The sequence below is a fragment of the Lampetra fluviatilis genome, chromosome 23 (assembly GCF_964198595.1).
Source record: "Lampetra fluviatilis chromosome 23, kcLamFluv1.1, whole genome shotgun sequence".
NCBI classification, from domain to species: Eukaryota; Metazoa; Chordata; class Hyperoartia; order Petromyzontiformes; family Petromyzontidae; genus Lampetra; species Lampetra fluviatilis.
This window is the reverse complement of record NC_136297.1, coordinates 1,824,726-1,847,034: the sequence shown is the minus strand read 5'-3', so window position 1 is coordinate 1,847,034 and position 22,309 is coordinate 1,824,726. Positions and strand designations below refer to the sequence as shown.

The 22,309-nt window shown below is 48.8% G+C and overlaps 1 protein-coding gene across 1 annotated transcript; it reads left to right on the top strand.

The window, feature by feature from the left end:
* The first annotated feature begins 3,366 nt into the window (after window positions 1-3,366).
* Window positions 3,367-21,450, top strand: LOC144940610 (zinc finger and BTB domain-containing protein 8A-like). Its single transcript, XM_078866859.1, has 9 exons — window positions 3,367-3,598; window positions 6,080-6,350; window positions 8,432-8,692; window positions 10,354-10,609; window positions 12,739-12,855; window positions 14,422-14,775; window positions 15,217-15,377; window positions 15,465-15,566; window positions 19,278-21,450. The coding sequence occupies exons 2-9, from the start codon at window positions 6,234-6,236 to the stop codon at window positions 19,770-19,772; spliced, it is 1,863 nt and encodes a 620-aa protein (XP_078722985.1). The 5' UTR covers window positions 3,367-3,598; window positions 6,080-6,233; the 3' UTR covers window positions 19,773-21,450.
* Window positions 21,451-22,309: the final 859 nt, after the last annotated feature.

Here is a 22,309-nt window from a genome sequence, read left to right as displayed (position 1 = left end):
TATTGTGACGCCATCTACCGCCTAGCTTCTAAATATATCTTAAAATATATTTTTCCAAGACACAGGAATCCCTGCTATACAAAAGGGATGCGTTCCTGGGAAATTACTCTAACTTCCAATAGACATGTCGACATTTATGGAAAAAATTGAAGTGTGACTAGATTTCAGGAAGTGTACAAAAATGCACATGATAATCAGTTTATGTGTATTATAATTTATAATACACACTATTAATTAGTTCTAACTTACCAGAGATGGCTGAAGAACTTTGATAATCGAGGCTTATTGGGGTAAGCAGTAGTGGAGTTATGCAGACGAAGGGGCAGGATCTCCTGCCTCTTCATATGATGATGAAGCTGGAGCCACAGGAGCGTTCACCAGAGGAAGCTACTTCTCTTCTGGGCTCTTCTACAGACCTTCTGGTTCAATGGCGGACCATTTAAAAATCTGTTCAAAGACAGCTGGACAGCATTGTCTTCTGCTGGTACATCTCTTGTTAGCAGTGAATGCCACTGGTCAATGTCCTGTTAACTCGACAGCTGCGTCCTCTGGGTCATCCTCTCTGAAATTGTCTATTTGTGCTTCCCAATGAATTAAACCCTCAGATAATCTTTTTAAAGTTAATATTCGTGGTGGTGGTGAGATTGGTTCATCGGCCTCTTCCTCAAATCGTTGTTCCAGCTACATCAGATCCTTATTTGACAGGTCCTCATCACGTCTGACTCCTCCACATTGTCGAGGCCAGTCAGCTTCTTTTAGCCACTCCCACAATGTCACGTTGAATTTCTGGCACTGTCTCCTCGAATGCCTTGAAGTTGGTGACACAATTGAGCAGTATTTATCGCCACACACAATATTTGACACGTGTTTCCTGCTACGACTCCCCTAATGCTGCCAATGGCCGACAGGACATTGTAGCCACGCTTAAAGTCCCTTGCTGACCTTTTTCACCACACGTCATTTCCCTTATGAGCTGGGAGAAGGTGCGGTATAGAAAATAAGCCTTTAATATGGCGAGAACACCTTGATCCGTAGGTTGCAGCGATGACGTCGTGTTGGGTGGCAGAATAATCGCCTGAACATGTTCGGATAAGTCGTCAAGGTTGAATGACCTGGGACAGGGGTCGACAACCTGCGGCTCCGGAGCCGCATGCGGCTCCACAAAGACTGCTTCGTGCCGTTATTTTATTAAGGACCAGAGTCTCGTATTCACATTAATTCGACAAAAATGTAACTTCTTGTTATTTTGGTTGCCACGCCTTGACCTGGGGCATTGTCCAGGAGAAGCAATGCCGTGTGTGCCCATTTGGTTCGTCACAATATTCCTTAACAGTTGGGCAGAAATGCGAATTAAACCATTCTTGATAACACTTACCTTGTTTTGTTCGATCGCCAAATAACATGGAGATGTTCTTTAATATATATAAAAAAAACTATAATACTATAAAATAAATATTTTACCAGGTAAGGCCCTCTGAGCTATAGAGCTATCTTTCAGAAGCTGCCTCGCCACAAACCATAGCTCAACGAAGTAGCTGAACATGTGGAAATGTATAGCAGCCAAATACTCTCAATGCAAGTTTCTAAATGTGGAGGGAAAACCCCGAGGGCCCGGAGAAAAATCCACGCGACCACAGGGAGAACATAAAACTCCAAATATACAGCAGGCGTACCGGTCTGGAACGAACCTTGGTGTCTCCAAGTGGTAATCGAAAAAAGGGTTAAGCTTTAAATCAGAAGTTTTTCCACCCAGCAGAAGAGTGAAATGATCTTTGGCTGCTTATAAACCTGGAGCAGTCATCTCTTCTGCCCAAATAAAGTTCTTGCTGGCATCCGCTTCCAGTACAGCAAACATTCTAGAGATTTCCCTTCATTAACTTGAATAGTTCTCACTGAGATCGGCGGTCGGCCAAGCATTCTGGCAATTTCGACTACCTATTCACCTGTTTCAAGAAACTTTTAAACTTCTGATTTGACCTCTAGATTAATACCGCAGGCGGAGTATGGAGGGGCATGGGGGGCGATGCCCCGCCCAAAATTGACACCTTTATTAATTTACTTTCAGGAGTTTACGATTAAGATTAAAAAAAAATAATTAATTGTACGCACCCTCGATTCCTAATGTGAGGGACAAAGTGAACCCCTGCCCCCCTCCCCCAAATATAGAAGTCAAACTCCGTCTACAATTAATACTTCGCATTTTCTTTCTCTTGCCAGTTGCACGACAATAATTCACTGTGCGTTTGGAACTCATCTTTCTCAACCTGTTCGTCCTTTCTTTTTTTTGTAAACCATCACCTTCCGCAATTAAATGTTTATTCCTACCGCACACGGGCGAGACCATCACACGGCAGGGGGATTTAATTGCAGAATGGTGTGGTCCGTTTTGGGGGGGGGGTTTACCGCGCGCCTTCCAAAATCTTGATGCAGAAGATTCGTCCTGGTTACAGCCACAAATGTCACTTGCAACTTTGATTCTTGCGTATCGATAGTTAAATTGCAGTGTGCCATTTTTTTTGGGACTGTGTGCTGTCTATCTGTGTGGTCTGGGACTGCTTTTGTTGCTGTGTTGCCTTACCCAAACTTGCATTTAGTGTTTAAAAAAATCGGACTTATATACTGCACTTTATTTGCATGTATTTTTATTTCGTGACTTTCTTACCTTTTTCTCTATTTTGCACTGCGCTCGTTTTTTTTGTTTAATATTGTTTGTTGTTGCAACTTTCTTACCCGGCCCTCTTCGACATATAATGAAAAAGAGCTTCATTGCTCTTCTTGGTTCTTTCGGTAAAGTCACGTAGAAGGGAAGTAATAAATAATAAAGATAAAACATAATAAAATAATTCTCACGACGTTTCGGCCACAACGCGAGCAGCCGTCCTCAGGTGAAGACCAGGTCTGTCGGGGAGACAGCGTCTGAATGATTCAGTTTTATTTTTTTATGTTTTATGTTTTATTTTTTATTATTTTATTACTTCCCTTCTACGTGACTTTACCGAAATAACCAAGAAGATGAATCCCTGCAGTCACGAAAGCTTTAAATCGAAAAGCTTAATTGCTCATCGGATTCCCTCCAGTATCAATACACATTCTGATGGGCGATGACGTACGCGCCCACCTGGCGTCCCCTCCCCCACCCCCCCGGACGTCCTACGCGATGACGTCACCAACACCTTGCGACCCCCCCGCCCCCCGCCCCATCCATACGGCCGTCTCACAGGGTCCTCGTACGCGACGACGTCACCGCGTCGCAAAAGTTAAACCGCCGGAGTGTCCGTTTCCGACGTGATGACGTCACGCGCGTCCAACGCCCACCCACCCACCGGGACCGCCCTCCCGCCGCCCAACTTCCGGTCGGAGCCGGAAGTGAGCAGAGTCCGTGTTGGAAGTGGCGCGGGGGGAGCGCGGCGCGAAGGTGACGAGAGGGAGACGCGCGCCTCGGACTCCCCGCGCGCTCCCAGAGCCCCCCGCGGCCTCTCGGCGACTGCTCGTCGACTCCCCTCTTCAACGACGACTCCCTTCGCCTGCCGACCTCATCAGCCCTCATTTGCCACGGGCCCCCCACCCACCCCCCCCCAGCGCCGAGGGGGAACACGCGGTGAGTGAAGCCACCGATGGCGGTCTCAGTGTTGGGGGTGCAGCGGCGGCTTCGCGAGGCGAGCGAGGGGCGCGTGTGAGGGAGAAGCGAGAGGAGAGGGGGGGGGTGCGAGTGAGACTCAGGCGGCTTTGGGGGGGGGGCAGTCGGGCGAGGGCCCGCGTGGCCCCGTAATGGCCGCGGGTAGTGGCGGCTAGGGGTGGTGGGTAGGGGGGGGGTGCGGTGGGGGTGGTGGTGGGGGGGGGACCCTCCCCCGCATTCCTGGCGCTGACGTGGCCGAGGGCGCGACTCCCCCCCCTCCCAGCAGCAGCAGCCCCCTCCTCCCTCCCCGGGCGAGTGAGAGCACCGCCCCCCCCCAGTGAGGGGGGTGAGAGGAGGAGGAGGTGGGTTGGGGGGTGAGCGCCCCCCTCCCTCCCCCCGACTTCTCGGCATCGCCCCCCCCCTCCTCCTCCGTGGGCGAGGGAGCCGACTCGACTCCTCCTCGCATATGGGGGTCGCCTCCCCCCTACCCGCTACCACCACCACCACGCCACTGGGACGGCCCCTAAAGACTTGAGTAGTGTGAGAGTTGAAGCCGTGTGTGGTGTGATGCGAAGTGAGTTTGTGTGTTGAGTGGGATGAGGCCTGTGTGTGTGTGAACCTGCTTGTGGTATACTTTGTGTGAGACTGAGTGAAGCATAAGTTGTTGTGAGCCACTTGTACACAAAAGATTAGCCCCGTAGCCTTTAACTCGACCGTCGGGGACAAGTGCTGTTAGCGAGCACCTATGAAGGCCAGCACGGTACACGAAGGGGTCTGTGGCTCGCATCACGCCCGGCCGCCTTTGTCTCCATAGTGGCCAAGTTTAAACGCCGGGTACTCATTTGAAGCTGAGTAGACCTAGGGGAGGCCCAGTTCAGATAATCGTCACTGGTGTAGACCGTGAGTGGGAATCGAACTCTGATTGCCCACGGTAACCCCACTCACCCATTCACCATGAAGACCTTTTACTATCTCACATAGAGAGGGGCCTTGCGGATACACATCTTTGTCGGCTTTCGTGGCCAATATTATTCTGGCGAGGCTGGTTGTAATTGGAGGCGAAACGTTGTACTCGAATTGTAAATGTTCTTTGGTTTACTCTCCAACACACCGGTGTGCTGAACTGACGAATTGGCGTGTTTTTGTTTATGTGACTAAATTGGCTGTGTCGGGTGGTGGCGCGTTTAACGACAGACACATTTTTATTTACGCGATCTAACCCCCACAAAAACCCATCTACTAACGAAATATATTGCAGTTTACCAACGTTGGCTCAAGTAGTCCTGGCCCTGGTGATGAGACGTTGAATGTCAAGCCCATCCAGAATCTGTACTCACCGATTCCGTTGGGGGAAAATCAAACCGACGAAGAGAAAAACAAGTTTTTTTTCAACGGTTTTATTAACAACTTTTGTTTAATTCACCCTCGAGAAGTACTTCAATGATGCGGTGCCTGCTCGCACATCAAACGCTTACTTGAAATAATTGTTTATTTTATAGTGAATCTTCTACTCGTTGACACGGAGCAGGCGCGCCTGAGACACGCGGCTCCTGCTTCTTGTGCGAGGCGATTCCACATTTGAGGGACCGCGGCGTTTTTGACCTGCACAAAAATATATAATTAATGCGTCCATACTAAAATTGCAATTGCTTGAAAGGAGCCAATTGATGAATTGATGCCGATTTTGATACAGGCATGCATTGTCACAGGATCTGAGTACGTGTGCAACATTTTTAATTGATTGGTCAACAGGAAGTAGACTAAATTTTGATTACAAGATTTGACCAAGACAAACAGGAGTCGAGTTAAATAAAACCGTTGAAAATAACTCCTAAAAGGCTGCGTGGCTAATGGGATGTGACAAAAAATGTTTTATGTAGAGGGACGGATATGGGAAGAGAGTGTGATGAAGTTAATTAATCGTGTTACTTATTAGCCAACATGCACCATCAATCAATTAATTTGCCTCTCAACTCACAACCTACCCACGCTGCCCATGTGCCCATCATTCTATCGCTACTTACCATGGTTACTGTTCTGTGAACTTCACTCATTGATTCCTCACACTCACCGACTCACACTCTCACCCATTCAGCCACTCACATCCCCACTCAAACGCCACACTGCAGGTCACAACACTTTTCGTTCTTCCCTCACACTTCTTCACGTTGGAATTCCCTCAATGTGTTTTATTTTACCAAACTCTTAGAATAATTTTGCTCAATTCAGTAAACGTGGTAACTTACCTATTGCAAGTTAGGTAGTGATGTTGGTTGCTTTCCACTTGATATTTTGGACCTTTGGGCCTGTGCTCAGCAACTTTGTAAAAAGAAAGCATGCCACAGACCTGGAATCAATTCTAATTGTGCACTATACAGTAAATTACCTGATTGCTTTTTGAAGAATTATTTGTGGTTATGCTGTGTTTATACTGTGTCAATGTTGTTTCCAAAATGTCTGCAGTCCTCCAGTTGGTGGTGGAGGGTGTGCAAGATGATCTGCAACAGGAGGTGATGAGATTCTGGGACACCGCAAGATACTGGAGCATCACAGGACACACCTGTACATTACAGCAGGTGTCGGGGTGTTGTGGAAGTTGCTCGTGTGTGGGATTGAAATGGCTGAGGAGCCCGAATTGTGCTATCTGCGAGCGCTAGCCAGCGAGCTGAACCTGCAACGCAAGAACGGCACGCACTGCGATTGCCATGTCGTTGTACAAGGCAGTACCTTCAAGGTGAGTCCTTGCTTGCCACACTCACGACACCGCGCTCTCCAAACTCACCTTGTTGATGCACTTTTCTCAACAGTACAATACAGGAATCTCCCACTTATACGTAAGGGAAGCGTTCATGGGATATGCTACTTGACTCGAAATTACTTGAAGCGATTTCTAATACGCTATAGATATTATGTAAAATCTGGGGTTGCATTCCGAGCTGGCGTATCTGGAGAGAGAAAAAAATGCGTGACTACATTTCTTGAAGTATACAAAAAAATAGTAATAAGTTAATAACGTACATTTTAACAAATAATAAATATGCATAATTTGATCAAACCTACCAGAGATGGTTGAAGAGCTACGCCGATTTTGATCTTCAATCCAGACACTTAAAAGTCGTGACACACTTTCTAGAATTCCACAACTGCTATACGAGTTAGTTTAGTGGCAGTTAAAGGTGCCACATTTTGAGCACATTCTAGACTTCTTCCTGTATTAGCTCCCAATAATTCTCACCGAGGTCGTGGGTAGTCCTAGTATTCTGGCAATATCGACTGCCCTTTTCACCTGCTCCAAAATGCTTTAAAACTTCTAATTTAACCTCTCAATTAATACTTCTGCTTCTTCTTTGGCTGCTTCTCCTTTGCCTTTTCTTGCCAGTGGCACGATCACCATTGACTGCACATTTTGGAAACCATCTTACACAGCCCTTTGTACTTTTTTTAAAACCTTACACGATATTTCTACCTAAACCTCACGCTATATTTCTACCTAATGTACGCAACGACCACGCAAAATGGCAGGCTGGGAAACGGAGGCAGAGCACGTGGCGGAGGGATTTTCGTCAGTCCACACTACGCGCACGTGCGGTTACATCGCAAGAGAGTCCGTGTTTACCATGTGCGCTGCTAAAGTAAAAAAAATTGTGCAAATATTTTTGTTGCACACATTTGTTTTAAACAAAGCATATGCGAAACATTACACTTATAAGGACATGTGTTCCCTGATTGATCAGCAATGTATATGCAAAACAACACATACTGCGGCTACTTATAGCGGGGGTTGCCTGTACTTGATTGGGGTTGCAAAAACTTGGTCACATTCACCAATACCACAGTTCCTCAATGATAATTATGCAAGGCTGGTTATTCCACAGTTCCTCCCATCGCATTTAACAATGATATTCTTATCCATAGTAACACCATCTAATTGGCACAACAATCTTTTCTCACCTGTCAATTAATTACAATTACTAATCTCTCTAAGGACACATCAAAGCTTGGTTTTCCATTCTTTGCCAAAGTCGCCTGTAATTCCAAACAATTATCACTGTTGCCTTACAAAGCACAAATTTTTCCAAAGCTGGAATCCTGTTGTCATATCTGGGATGGAGCACCCAGTTTCTACTTCCCTGCATGTGGCCTGCACAGTGGCGAGGTGTTAACTACCTTGCCTGGTATACAGGAGATCGTGGGTTCGATCCCGACACCTGTATATTTGGAGTGCGCGTGTTCTCCCCGTGGTCGCGTGGATCTTTTTCGGGGTCCTCCGGTTTTTCCCTTCAAATTTAGAAACATTTTTCGGGTAATTTGGCTGCTATAAATTCCCACGTGATAAGCCACTTCGTTGAGCTTTCATTTGTGGCCACGTCACTTCTGAAAAGAGCTATATAGCTTAGTGGGCCTTGCGTGGTAAAATGCAGAATAGTTAAAATAATTTCATGTTAAGCAGTCGGATCGATTGATGACTCACTGATCCACTGCAGTCACTGGTGTCCCTTGCTCACCCGCCGTTATTTGCTTCCTTATGACTCTTTTATTGCTACTGCAATGATTGCTGTTCCCGTGAACACTTATTTGTCCATTCCTCCACCCATGTTGAGGACTCTTGTCTAACACACTGACCGCTTAATCTCGTCCAAGAATGATACGGAGGTAACTCAACATCACAGAATTACACTCCATGGACCCCTACCCATCTCCCTCTAAACCCTGCAACCCTGCGAGTACTGTTTGTTGCTGTTAGGCTTGAAGTAAAGCAAAATAAAACAGAAACATATCCCAGATGACATCTCTGTCTCTGTCCCGGTTTGACAGGCCCACCGCAACGTGCTGTTTGCGGCGAGTCCGCACGTCCGTGCGCTCCTGCGGGGCCAGGCAGAGCGCCCTGGCCAGGTCGTGGTCATCCACCTGGACATCGTGACGGCTGCTGGGTTCGCTGCCATCCTTGACTACATGTACTCGGGGCGTGTCATACTCTCCTCGCGCAACATGATCGAGGTGATGTCGGCCGCCAGCTACCTGCAGATGACCGAGCTAGTGCGTCTGTGCGACCACTACATCCGCACCTCCTTCAAGGTACGCGCGCACCGGTCTACACAGACGCGTAGGTACACAGGTACGCAAGCATGCGCGTGCATTTTCATGCACGGGTATGCACATGCGTATGTAGTCGTGGGCGTACTCAATTATACCCACATACAAATAGTCATTCACGCATACACTGGTATACCACGCTCCACCGTATAGCCTCCACCACACTAGCCAACCTCTTCTCGAGCTAGAGTTTAACCCCCTCTATCCTGCAAAAGAGAAACTCGGTGGGCATGCAGTTGCTGGGCATGCGAGCGACATGACCCAGCCAACGCAACCTTGCCCACTGGAGGACCTCACTGATGGGAATGTATCCAGATCTTTTAAGGATTTGTGAGCTGCTCACACAATCCAGACTGGTTAAACTCAGGATGGATCATAGGCCATCCAGCCTGATAGTTTCAAACTGGCGCAGATGATTTATTAGAGCTTCCACGTTTTCACAAGCAAAGAGAAGGCATAAGGGCATGATTATTGCTGAAGAAGACCCCAGAGTTTCGTGTAGGGCGATAGACCAGGTAGCCTCCACGCAGCGATATGCAGACAATGCCGCTTGGCTGATTCAGAGTGAGATCTTTGCTGCCAAACCGGAGTTTGTCATGAGCACACTACCCAGGTACATAAACTTCTCTACTCTTTCGACAACTGCCCCATCACTCATGGGGAGTTGAGGGGTGGAGTATTGGAGGATCCAAAATACCCAGGCAGGTGCTTAGTTTTGGTGGGGCTGATGGTAAAGCTCCACCTCTTAGTAGTACACTCCAGGTTCAGCAGTAGAACCTCCTACTCTTAGAGTGAGCAGCAACCATCTGATCATCAGAGTACATGTATGTATGTTGTACTTCTTTCACACCGTACGTAGCCAACCGTGCTAATCGGAGGTGCGAGGTAAGGACAACAAACTAAATAGAAAAAGCAGTTCATAACATGGTTGAACCAGCAGGGAGCTCAACAACAACAACAGCCATTCGCCACTAAGTGGCGGTGACATCACCACGACGCTTGTGCCAGGCCATGTGGACCTTGAGGCCATAAACACACACACGTACACACACAGCTAGCTTGCAGTTCACCAACATTGTGTCGATAAACCCGACTGCTGATGAGACGTTGAATATGAAAACGCATGTAAATACTGATCCAGAGTTTGCAAGTGTTAATCGAATGCTGCTGAATAATGGGAAGCAGGCATGTGTCTGCTTATTAATGTTTGACTACTCTTATTCAAATTGTACTAATGCTTATTCATGTTTTACTTATCACCCAAAATCCACCACCACCCAACATACTAATCACCCAACATTTACCACCATCAAGACATAAGCCTCATCGCTCCCAACACGCACGCACTGTCCATCTGGCAGTCTCTTTACCATTACAACTCCATATTTTTCTATCACTCTACAACTGTACCATGGTTACTTTACCTGTGAACTGTGCTCGTTGATTCAGCCACCAATGTTGAGGAATCTGTTTATCTGACTGACTGTTTTGTCTCATCCATGTTGTTTTTAACCACCAAACTGCAGAACTAACCCAGTCGCACACTCGCCCACTCGCCCACCGACATGCAGCTACCCACTCACTCACCCCAATGTATTTTGTCTCATTGTTCTCTGCCGCTCTTTATTGTTTTCGTCTCTCAGGACGGCAGTGTGCCGACGGAGCAGTCCCTTGGACTGTCGGTCGTTGCCCCGGTCTTGCCAAATGCCGAGCTGCCCGAGGGGGTCAGTGCCGATGGCGGGGCTGGCGCCGAGGGCGACGCTGAAGCCGTGGGGCCCGAGCCGGTGCCCGTCCCGCCCGTGCGCAAGGGCAGGGGGCGGCCACGCAAGTCACGGCACAGCGTGCGCGTCACCAAGCATACGCCCGCCCACTCCTCCGACAACGATGAGAGCGAGCACGGTACGGGGGGAACCTGGGGGAGGGAGGGAGGAGACGGCATGGACATCGCCAAATATGCCCGCCGACTCCTCTGACGAAGATGTGCTCAATCCACGCGCTCCCTCTCTGTCTCTTCTCGCCCCGCTTCACTGGAAAAACTTCCCCTCCACATTAAGCAGTTGCCTTCGCTCACTAGTTTCCGCTCCTCACTCAAAACTCACTTATTTTCCTGAGCTCACCCAACGACCCCTTAATCTACTGTTCCTTCATATTTTTATTATCTCATTATATGGCTATCACTCATTCCCCATTCATTGAATCCATTTATCATGTATTGTCATCAATTTACGCATCACAGATTCGCCCATTGCTAGCCCATTTATTTTATTGACCGTTTCTCCACCATTACGTTCACACATTGTACCATTTTGACTTCTCTGTAAAGTGCCGCCGTGGTTAAGGCACTCTATTAATTACGTCAAGATATGATGATGAGAGCGAGGAGAGGGAGGGCGTGACTAGATGACTCAGCTTGTGAGTTCGTGGATTGCTTCGGTGCCATCACATTTCACTTGTCTTGATGGCCACTCAGCCAGGTGACCATGTGGCTCTGTTGCTTATTTCCACTCCACGGTTGCCCCTGTGGAACTGTCTGTTTCCCCATCCACTTTTGTGGAAGGTGAGCAAATCAGCAATTTTGCACTGTGGTTCACAGTATGGGTTTAGTTGGGTCGCCAATGAGGTCTCTGTTAGTCACTTGTGCGTCCCTCCATTCTGTTTGCCATCAGTGTGAAGGTTGTTGGCTATACCCGGCATCTTGAGTAGCTAACCTGACAGGGTTGTGGGATATCAAGCGAGTATGGGGGGGACGGGGGTTGACTTGGCCCTTTCATGATTTGCGTCCTTGCTGCTGCTGCTTGGTGAATGTGGGGTGGTGTAGTGCCCGTCAGCACTGGGAGCTGCGATTTTGGCGCAGATTTCAGTACTCCGGCGACGGTATGCATTATACCGTGCTCAGTTTCACGTCCAAGATTTTGTACGTGCACTGTAATATTCAGCTGCGGAGTATACGAGGGAGAGCGTCGCCACCGTCTGTAGGACTCTGGAGGGGTTCTTCCCCAGCATGTACCACTGCACTTGTGGAGGATGCTCGTGCCATGGTGGCGAGATGGTAACTACCTCGCCTGATATGCAGGAGGTCGTGGGATCAATCCCAACCCTGACGCCTGTACATTTGAGTTTGCATGTTTTCCCCGTGGTCGTGTGGATTTTTCCCAGATTTTTTCCCCTCCACGTTTATAATCAAAATTCGTTTATCGTATTTGGCTGTTGGTAGCCATTTCCACGTGATTAGTCACTTGGTTGTTCTATCATCTGTGACCAGTCGCTTCTGAAAAAGAGCTGCATAGCTCAGTAGGCTTTACCTGGTAAAATAAAGAATAGTTTTAGTTTAATACACCACTCTCCAACCTGGTGGTTGTAGTCAGCGGGAATAAAAGGCTGCATGTGGGCTTGAGTGAGTGCTCATGAATGAATGGACAAGTGTCCAAGGAGAGGTGATTGCACTAGTATGTAAACAGACTGACATTATGGCAAGTAATGTAAAAAATAAAGAAACGCATACTGTGAGAGACAAAAACAGATTGGTGTGAAACGCCAAAATGATGAAGATATCAGATTGATTGCCATCAACTGCGGTATGTAGTCTTGAGTTAATAATCAAGTGTTTTGGATTAGATCGCATACATGTAAATGTGTCTATAATGTGTCATAAAGCCACCTCCACCCTGCACACAGCCAATGAACAAAACGACATGCCAATTAGTTACAACTTCAGAACACCGCCAGTGTGTCGGAGAGCAAACCCACAACATTTACAATTTGATCTTGATTTGAAGCTTTCGTGACTGCAGGAATCCATACTCTTTGGTTCTTTCGGTAAAGTCACGAGTCTGTCCTTCCAAGAACATCTCAAGAAGGATGAGCGCCCAGATTAACTAATACTATTTTTATTCTGTGGGTCTTTCGGTGAAGCCACATGGATAGAAAAATAATAAAATATCGGGTGTGGATTTGGCTACACAATCCCCTTTGTCTTGTGTTCGGGGGATCTTTGTTTTGTGTGACCACCCGTGTATGTGTCTCCTCAGCAGTGGCATACGATCCCAACCGCGTGAAGATGGAACCTCAGGATAGGGACGGGCTGCTGGACAGCGAACAGGACAGGATCATCGACGCATCTGGCAACACGATCGATTTCTACCCTGGTAAGGAGCGAGGGCGTGATGTCATATCTAATGATTAAGGATAATATTATGCAGTGGATCATTGATTATCTGGCAGCTTCTGGGGGAAGGGGGTGCTAAATTTTCAAAACGCTGGATAATCAAATCATTATTTCAAATAGATTATTTTTTGCACATTCTTGCATAACATTGTTTTTATATGTTGTGTATATGTTGTTTTAGTGTTTAAAATGTGTCTCCGATATGAAATTGTCATAAATAAAACATACAAAATAGGCAGAATATCCTCCTGTAAAAAGTTATTGAATTTACTCTAGTGTACTTATTACTCCAATCTCGAAGACTCAGCATGAGGTAATGTACGTACGACGCTCTTGTTTCAACAACCATGTGTTTAGCGATCGCCGGATTGATGCTAACGCCGAATATGCGTTTTTTGCCGCATCACACCGTTTATTTTTTGATTTTATTACTGTCGTTATTAGTCGTGAAAATTGTATTTCCTTGCAGCCTTTTCGTTGTTTAAAGTTATTGTATGTAGTGTATAATGCACTGTATATAATATTTGACACTGAAATCAAGCGTAGCTACTTTTTTGTCACACACGTGGTGCCGATCGCCGGACTGGTAAAGCCTTTAAAGCGGTTTTGCTGTCAGATCGGCCCAGGACTGCCGAATCATGTTTGAAGCCGGATAATCCTACACCGGATAATTGATGGTCAACTGTGCTTCAATATAGCCTAATTCATGAAAACGGCATCTAAAAACGCTGAAGAGTTTAAGATAGATACGCAAGCGGGAAGGCACCCAAAAGCGGGCACCGACAGTTGTCCAAGCTCTGTTAGCACTGCTTTTGAGGTGTTTGGCCGACTCCCTTGAGTATTTACACATGTGGGAAGAAACAGGAATTCCCAGAGGAAAACCCATGCTTGCAAGGGGAGTGACAATCGTCGAACAGAGGCAAAATTATCGCTTTATGTGCTGCCATACCCTGGACAGCTCGGTGTAGCGACCTTAATGCCCACAGCTAGAGTTTTATGAATCTGTGTGATCCATTCACCCTAACAGAGAGGGTGTCCTTGCCTCTAAAAATCTGGTAGCTCATGGGGATTGTTTATGGAAGCCTGACTGCTGATGTCAAAACCAGTCGAGAGATTTGCTTGCTTTAAACTAATTCTGTTGAATGTATGCATTCCCAGAAGGTCGTGTGGCCAATGGGATGTGTAAAATAATACATTTATCTTTTATGTGGAGAGATGGATATGGGAAGCTGTTTTGTGTTACTGTGAAGGATCGTAAAGCTGAAAACTGAGCATCTTGAAAATAAATTGCTGGCAATTGTGTACAGGTGTCTGCGACCATTGCTAGAAATGTAATGGAAAAAAATGTGGTAATCAACTTGTTGGTTGGGAATATAACATGGCAGGCGCACGGTGTCGTTGATGATTAGGCAGGCTGATGGAGGTCCTGTTGCCGACACGGGCATTAGAGTGGTCTCCACGAGTGCGGCGACCAAGGGGAAGAGAAGCCCTCAATCTTTGGGAGGTGACTCCTAACCTCCCGACCTCCGGTGCGTTTCCGCTTTAGGGGCTGAGTTTGGTAGCCCCATTGGCGGCTATGACGATGGACCTTCCTCGGGCTACCACGACTCGGGGGCCGGTTACGGGGGCTGCACGCCGGGCTACGACGACGCGGCACCGGGCTACGGCGACGCCGCGCAGGACTACGGCGAGGAAGCCGCCCCGGACTACGACGACCCCACGGTGGACTACGACGGCTCGGCGCCGGACTACGACGACGGAGCGGCACCCCCAGACTACGACGACGGAGCCCCCCCGCTCCACGGCTACGGCGACGTGGACGGCATGGACGTCTCCGGCATGGCGGTGCCGCTCGACGGAGGAGTCGGAGACGAGGAGGAGGAGGACGGGGGAGAGGACGGTGAGGAGGGAGACGGCGCCGGGGCCCACGCCGGACACGCCGGTGGCAGCCCCGGCTGCTTCACCTACACCATCCTGACGGAGAACCTAACCGCCGCCGGAGAGGGGGGCGGCACCGGCAGGATGTTCGGTACGGGGTGGGGGTAGGGCTGCCGGCACAGCCATAGTCTCGCCAGACAATATGTGGGTCAGATTTTTGCTTTTGTTTTGGCCGGCAACAAAGCAGCATTGTCAAAGTGGTACCAGGTTTCTTGGATTGAGCCATAGCTATGACTAGAACTTAGGAAAATAGGTGATGGGAGGGAAGTCTAAATGCCCAAAATGCCAAGTGACTGGCAACAAACAGCACTTTCTAAGATGTAAGAGGTGAGGATGCCATTGCAGCTTGAAACAGAGACGGTTTGGAGGGGATTTGAAATGCTCTCCTCTCCGTCCCCGGCAGGCAAGCGGCGGCTGCTGCAATGCAACTACTGCAACTTCGCCGCAATGCGCAAGTACAAGCTCGTGCGGCACATCCGCACGCACACCGGGGAGCGTCCCTTCGGCTGCGACGCTTGCGGCAAGCGCTTCATCCGCAGGGAGCATCTCCAGCGGCACACGCAGGTACACGCAAGGCGCGGGCTCACGCACACACGCACGCATAGGTGCACGCACGCGCGCACAGATACGCTTACACATACGCATATGCAGGTACACGCAGGTACACGCACGCACACCGGCGAGCGGCCCTTCGGTTGCGAGGCTTGCGGGAAACGGTTCATCCGCAGAGAGCACCTGCAGCGGCATACGCAGGTACACGCAGTGCACGGGCACACACACGCACACACGCGCGCTCACAGGTACATTACACACAAGCATGCTGGTATACGCAGGCACATGCAAGCACGGGTGCACGTGCAGGTACATAAGCACGTGGGCATGGGTACACACACAGACAAGTATGCACGATCATTCACACGCACACAGGTACACACGTGCAAGCAGGCACACACCTGCGAGGTCATTTACACATGCAGGTTCACACGCACACTCGCAGGCATGCATGATCATTCATACGCACACAGGTGCATTGCAAGGGTTCACGTCCAGGTACAAGATTATTCTAGTTTTTTTCGCAATCAGTTTTTTTTTACGTAGTGTTGTGCTTCACTGTACTCACCATTGAGGTGTGTTCACACTGTCCAAAACACAAGCTACAGTAAAACCTTGGATTGCGAGTAACTTGGTCTGCGAGTGTTTTGATAAACGAGCGAGCTCTTGCAATACAAGTAGTACGTCTATACGCTTTGTCTGCCGGGCGTCACGTGATCACAACTGATATACGACGAGTGCTTTGATATACGAGTGCTTTGGATTACAAACACGTTTCCGGAACGAATTATGCTCGCAATCCAAGGTTTTACTGTATATAGAGACAGCTACACGTGGAGCTAGCAAGAGAGACGGGGCTAGATGGAGCTAGAGAGAGACGGGGCTATGTGGAGCTAGAGAGAGAGACGGGCTACATGGAGCTAGAGAGAGAGACGGGGCTACATGGAGCTAGAGAGAGACGGGCTACGTGGAGCTAGAGAGAGACGGGGCTACATGGAGCTAGAGAGAGAGACGGGCTACATGGAGCTAGAGAGAGAGACGGGGCTACGTGGAGCTAGAGAGAGAGACGGGCTACATGGAGCTAGAGAGAGAGACGGGGCTACATGGAGCTAGAGAGAGACGGGCTACATGGAGCTAGAGAGAGACGGGGCTAAATGGAGCTAGAGAGAGACGGGGCTACGTGGAGCTAGAGAGAGATGGGCTACATGGAGCTAGAGAGAGACGGAGCTACGTGGAGCTAGAGAGAGACGGGCTACATGGAGCTAGAGAGAGACGGGCTACGTGGAGCTAGAGAGAGACGGAGCTACGTGGAGCTAGAGAGAGACGGGCTACATGGAGCTAGAGAGAGACGGGCTACATGGAGCTAGAGAGAGACGGGCTACATGGAGCTAGAGAGAGACGGGCTACATGGAGCTAGAGAGAGACGGGGCTACATGGAGCTAGAGAGAGACGGGGCTACATGGAGCTAGAGAGAGAGACGGGGCTACGTGGAGCTAGAGAGAGACGGGGCTACGTGGAGCTAGAGAGAGAGACGGGCTACATGGAGCGAGAGAGAGACGGGGCTACGTGGAGCGAGAGAGAGACGGGGCTACATGGAGCTAGAGAGAGACGGGGCTACGTGGAGCTAGAGAGAGAGACGGGGCTACGTGGAGCTAGAGAGAGAGACGGGCTACATGGAGCGAGAGAGAGACGGGGCTACGTGGAGCGAGAGAGAGACGGGGCTACATGGAGCTAGAGAGAGAGAGACGGGGCTACGTGGAGCTAGAGAGAGACGGGCTAAATGGAGCTAGAGAGAGACGGGCTACATGGAGCTAGAGAGAGACGGGTTACATGGAGCTAGAGAGAGAGACGGGGCTACATGGAGCTAGAGAGAGACGGGGCTACATGGAGCTAGAGAGAGAGACGGGCTACATGGAGCTAGAGAGAGACGGGGCTACGTGGAGCGAGAGAGAGACGGGGCTACATGGAGCTAGAGAGAGAGACGGGGCTACGTGGAGCTAGAGAGAGACGGGCTACATGGAGCTAGAGAGAGACGGGCTACATGGAGCTAGAGAGAGACGGGCTACGTGGAGCTAGAGAGAGAGACGGGGCTACATGGAGCTAGAGAGAGACGGGGCTACATGGAGCTAGAGAGAGACGGGGCTACGTGAAGCTAGAGAGAGACGGGGCTACGTGGAGCTAGAGAGAGACGGGCTACATGGAGCTAGAGAGAGACGGGGCTACGTGGAGCTAGAGAGAGACGGGCTACTTGGAGCTAGAGAGAGACGGGGCTACGTGGAGCTAGAGAGAGACGGGGCTACGTGGAGCTAGAGAGAGACGGGGCTACATGGAGCTAGAGAGAGACGGGGCTACGTGGAGCTAGAGAGAGACGGGGCTACATGGAGCTAGAGAGAGAGACGGGCTACATGGAGCTAGAGAGAGAGACGGGCTACGTGGAGCTAGAGAGAGACGGGGCTACGTGGAGCTAGAGAGAGACGGGGCTACATGGAGCTAGCGAGAGAGATGGGGCTACATGGAGCTAGAGAGAGAGAGACGGGGCTACGTAGAGCTAGAGAGAGAGAGACGGGGTTACATGGAGCCAGATGGAGCTACAGAACACACTGCCATCTCTTGTGCTGTAGGTGGCGCTGGAGGATGTGCATTTTTTTCGGCTACGTTTTAAGTGGCAAAATCTAAATTAATTTCGTCACATTTAAACTTTCGCACTGAGTAAATAACGCCGTGAGTAATTTTCTCAAAAAATCCCTCATTGCGGGAAAAAAAATTACATTTTATAAAATGTCAAAGCCGGAACGTGTCGGCACAGATACACGGATAACAACATCAAGAGTAATGATACATAACAATTGTCAAATAAATAAGGCGACAATATATAGAAACATATAATTACTTATTTTGTCCACATACCATAAGTGTAAGATTTCCAAAGCATTGGTTTAACACAAGTAAAACTGATAAATATTGGTCTTAGTTTAATACAAAGCTATGAATTCAAATGGTTGACACTATTTTTGAATTGATAAGCACAATGCCACGTGCAATGCTGTGTATTTGACGTGAACACATTGCATGCCGTTGACTAAGCTACGATAGTTATTTATTCAAACTCGGTGAATTCAAAACTTAAAAAAAAACCCCACCAGGATTGTCTCCTTTGCAACAGCGAGCCGAGTCACCAAAAGTAACAAAAGGCACAACATGAATACACAAAGTACAGCAAGGAAGCAACACAACGAAATTGAGTAAAGCAACGAAAGTTGGCTCAGACCAATTACGTCTGAATGACATTTATAAACCAGTGATAGTCAAATGCAGTTCTATGAAGATCAGCATGGGTTTAGGGTGATTATTGCTCAGGTATTGGTGCTGCTATTTAACGAGCTTTGTGCTATTTCATTATTTATCGTGTGTGTTCGAGAGCGAGATTCGTGGAGTTGGATTTTGCGTAATTTGATCGCCGCCGGCTGGATTATTAGCTTCCCCAGGGGGCGCGATGTGAACGATGAATCCATTGCCTACCTCAGCGTTGTCTAGTATCGCTCTGCTATTGCTCTAGATTTGCACTAGTATTGCACTGATATTGCTCTAGTTTTGCACTGGGATTCCTCTAGTATTGAATTGGTATTGCTCTAGTATTGAACTGGTATTGCACTGGAATAGGGCCGCTATGTAAAGAAACAAGAATTTACGTCAAATACAATTGGCAGTAAAGTTACCACACAGAAAACACACACAACTGACAATTCAACCTCGCACACGCGAACACATGTCACACACATCACACATGTTACACACGTCACACACAGACGTCACGCACACACAACGTCGCACGCACGCAAACGAACAGGGAGAGCATTGTGGCCGTGTGACCATGTGTGACCATGTGACCCTCGTTGCCGGCGGGGGCGGCAGGTTCACCAGAAGGAGCGCCGGTTCGTGTGCCGCCGCTGCCGCCGCCTCTTCGTCTTCGCCAACTCGGTGGGCATCGAGTTTGGCACGCGGCGGTACGGCGTGTGCGAGGAGTGCTCCGTGCTTGGCCTGCGCGACCCCCCCCTGAAGAAGGAGGGGGGCGGGCGGGGGGGCGGCCGTGGCAGGGGGGGAGGGCGTGGAAGCAGGGGGGGCAGCCGCCTCGGCGGGGGGGGCAGCTCTGCGGCGGAGAAGCGGGCGGCGATGGCGGCGGCGGTGGAGGCGGTGGTTTCAGGGAGAGGAGGAGGAAGAGGGGGGGGAGCCGGAGAAGAAGGGGAAGGAGATGGAGACGGAGACATGGCGGCTGTGCCGGACGGAGGAGCCAGCCTGGAACGCGTTGTTTTCAAAATGGAACCAGATGCAGGTTCGGAGGAGGACTGGAGCCAGAGGGGGGGGGGCGACCCCCCGCTCAGTTGCGACAAACCGGCAGGGGCCTTCTGATAGCAGCCTCTTCCCCCCCCTCCCTCCCTCATTCCCACCCCCTGCCACCTCCCCGAATGTGCCCGCCCCCCACCCCACCTCTTCATTCCTTTCTCAATTATTTTGAATTATTCTCCTTTCTTTTTCGGAGCCGTGTGGGAGGACACGTGGATTTGAGAGAGCTGGTCACACCCAGAGTCGCACGGATTTGGTGACACCAGCATAATCGGCCGGATCCTGCCGCCTCACTGCAGCGTCAACGGAAAACCCGTCGGCTCGTGTGGTCAACCCTGACACATTCCAGGAGCACACGATGAGAAGCCACCTTTGCCTCCTCCCACTCAACCCTCTAGACACCGCCGCCACCTCCCGCAATTAGGCGCCGATTGTGCGTGGCGACGCAACGTGCTTGTTCGCTGGGGACTCTGGCTGCCACCTGCAGGAATTGGCATCTGTGTTCAGGCAGCAGCAATTTGATTCGTTTATTGGGTATTGTGTTGAACTTTATAGCATTGTACTGCTGAGTTTTGATAGACTTCGGCTGACTGAATAGTATGCCCAGGATTTAGTCGACAGTGGAAAAGGTGACAACCCCGGTCGGGATGAAATCCTTGTTTCATGTGTTGTACGCGCAGAGAAGGGTTTACCGGTCGTAAGTTTTTATACGAAAATTTTTTGTCCACATTTTTTTTGTTGTGCTGATAATTTTAATTAAAAAATAATCTGTGCTAGGAAAGAGTGGGGTCACCCAGTTATTCTGGCATGCAGCAGAACGAACTGGTGTTTGGTTGCTCAGGGGAAAAACTTTATCAATTTTACCAATGTCTCATCCAATACTTGACAGCAAAACATCCCCAGGAGCTCGCTGGTTTTGAGGCAACACTTTCACGACCATTATTTTGCTTATGCTGATATCGTACAGACCCAGGATTTACGAGCCTACGCCTACCACCAGGGTCATGCCTGTAGTCTCGTCGAATAAATTAGCCTTGTTAATTAACTGTGGCATGAAACCACGTTCCAGGAGGCTATGAAGGTATTTTGGCAGTGAAAAGAAATGCGTCACCAAAAATCTTACCGCCCATTCATTCCTTGTGTGTCTAGGGTTTGAGTTCCTGGTGAAGTGATTTCATTTGTACGCAATGGATGGTGGAGGCTGACGGACACCTTTTTTAAGAGATTGTACTGGACAGGCACACCTCGCTTTGCGCTCAAGATGCGTTGTTACCGGAGAAGTGAGCGCTAAACGAATTAACGCTAAAGGCGGGGGTGGAGGGGGGGGATCATTCTAACCATTGTACATATGGGGATGCGTTCCGGACAGAATTTTTTCTTTCGTACGAGCAACATCATGGGGAGCTTAATTGGGGTATCGGTAATAGCGCTGATAGTAACGCGGATGGGAAACATTATTTCATACATAAAAGAATATAATTTATTATATCAGTAAGTATTATGTACTGTACTCACGAGTGCATTCTACTGTACTCCCTACAAGGCAGCGGTGGGAGTTGAGGACCTCTGTGATTGGAGTGATAGCCTCAAGTCTAAATTCCTGTGGTGAGGTTTCGTTTAGGTAGAGCCCCGATGGACTCTGCTCTCGCGGATTCTCACCTGGCGATCTGAAAAAAATAAAATCTAAATCGAAAAAAAAATATCTTTTTTTTCTTCAAAATTTCGTTCTGGCTACGAATTATGATCATCCAATCGTGGGGGGGGGGAGGTGGGGTCTGGTCGGTTCAGAGGCATGCATCGCTCTTATTGGCTGAGCAAACATTGGGGGGCGGGGGCGGGTCGTTTTTTGAGCCAATGCTGCTAGACGTGGGTTGTCACTCGCAAGGGGCTGCTTTTAGATTATTTTATTTCACTTTATCTTTGCTTTCTCCAGGACAGAGGGTTCTGTCATCACGAATCGACGTTCTCACGAGGTGGTGCTAAGCGAGGTCTGCCTGTGTTACAACTAATGACCTGAACATTTTTAGCTGTTAACACTGCCCCCTTTAAACTGAATTTTACGTACGATAAGTGACAAGGTCTTCAAACTCCTACTCAAGTAAGCATTGAGGCTTGGTTAACCTCAGCCAGTGGTGGAAATTTCAAGCTCCTTTGGAAGAATCTCTGCATAGGACTACCAAAGATAACAAAGTGTGAGGAAATGCCCTTGAACTTGAGGAGTAATTGTCGCAATGTTGGAATATTACCAAATGTCCTTCTCACTGATGCACCAGATTCAATGCAGGATCATTTGTCTATTTAAATAGTGGTGAATGTAGTTCCCTCTAGTGGCTGGCGGAGACGATCTATCACATGTGAATGTTTAGATTGAGAAAAAAAAACCCCATTGATTTCAAAATCATTTCGAATCAATGCATAATCCAAAAAATGACAGTGGTATTCTCACACATGGTTGTCAGAAGCGGTATATATCTCAAGCAAGCCCGTCCTCAATTCTCTTGACATTGAGAAATTCTATCACAAGGTCACCCCGCAACATTGCTAATTGGCTGGTGGTGTAATGCACTTTTCATACATTCAGTTTTTTACGTTCCGTCTGCAAC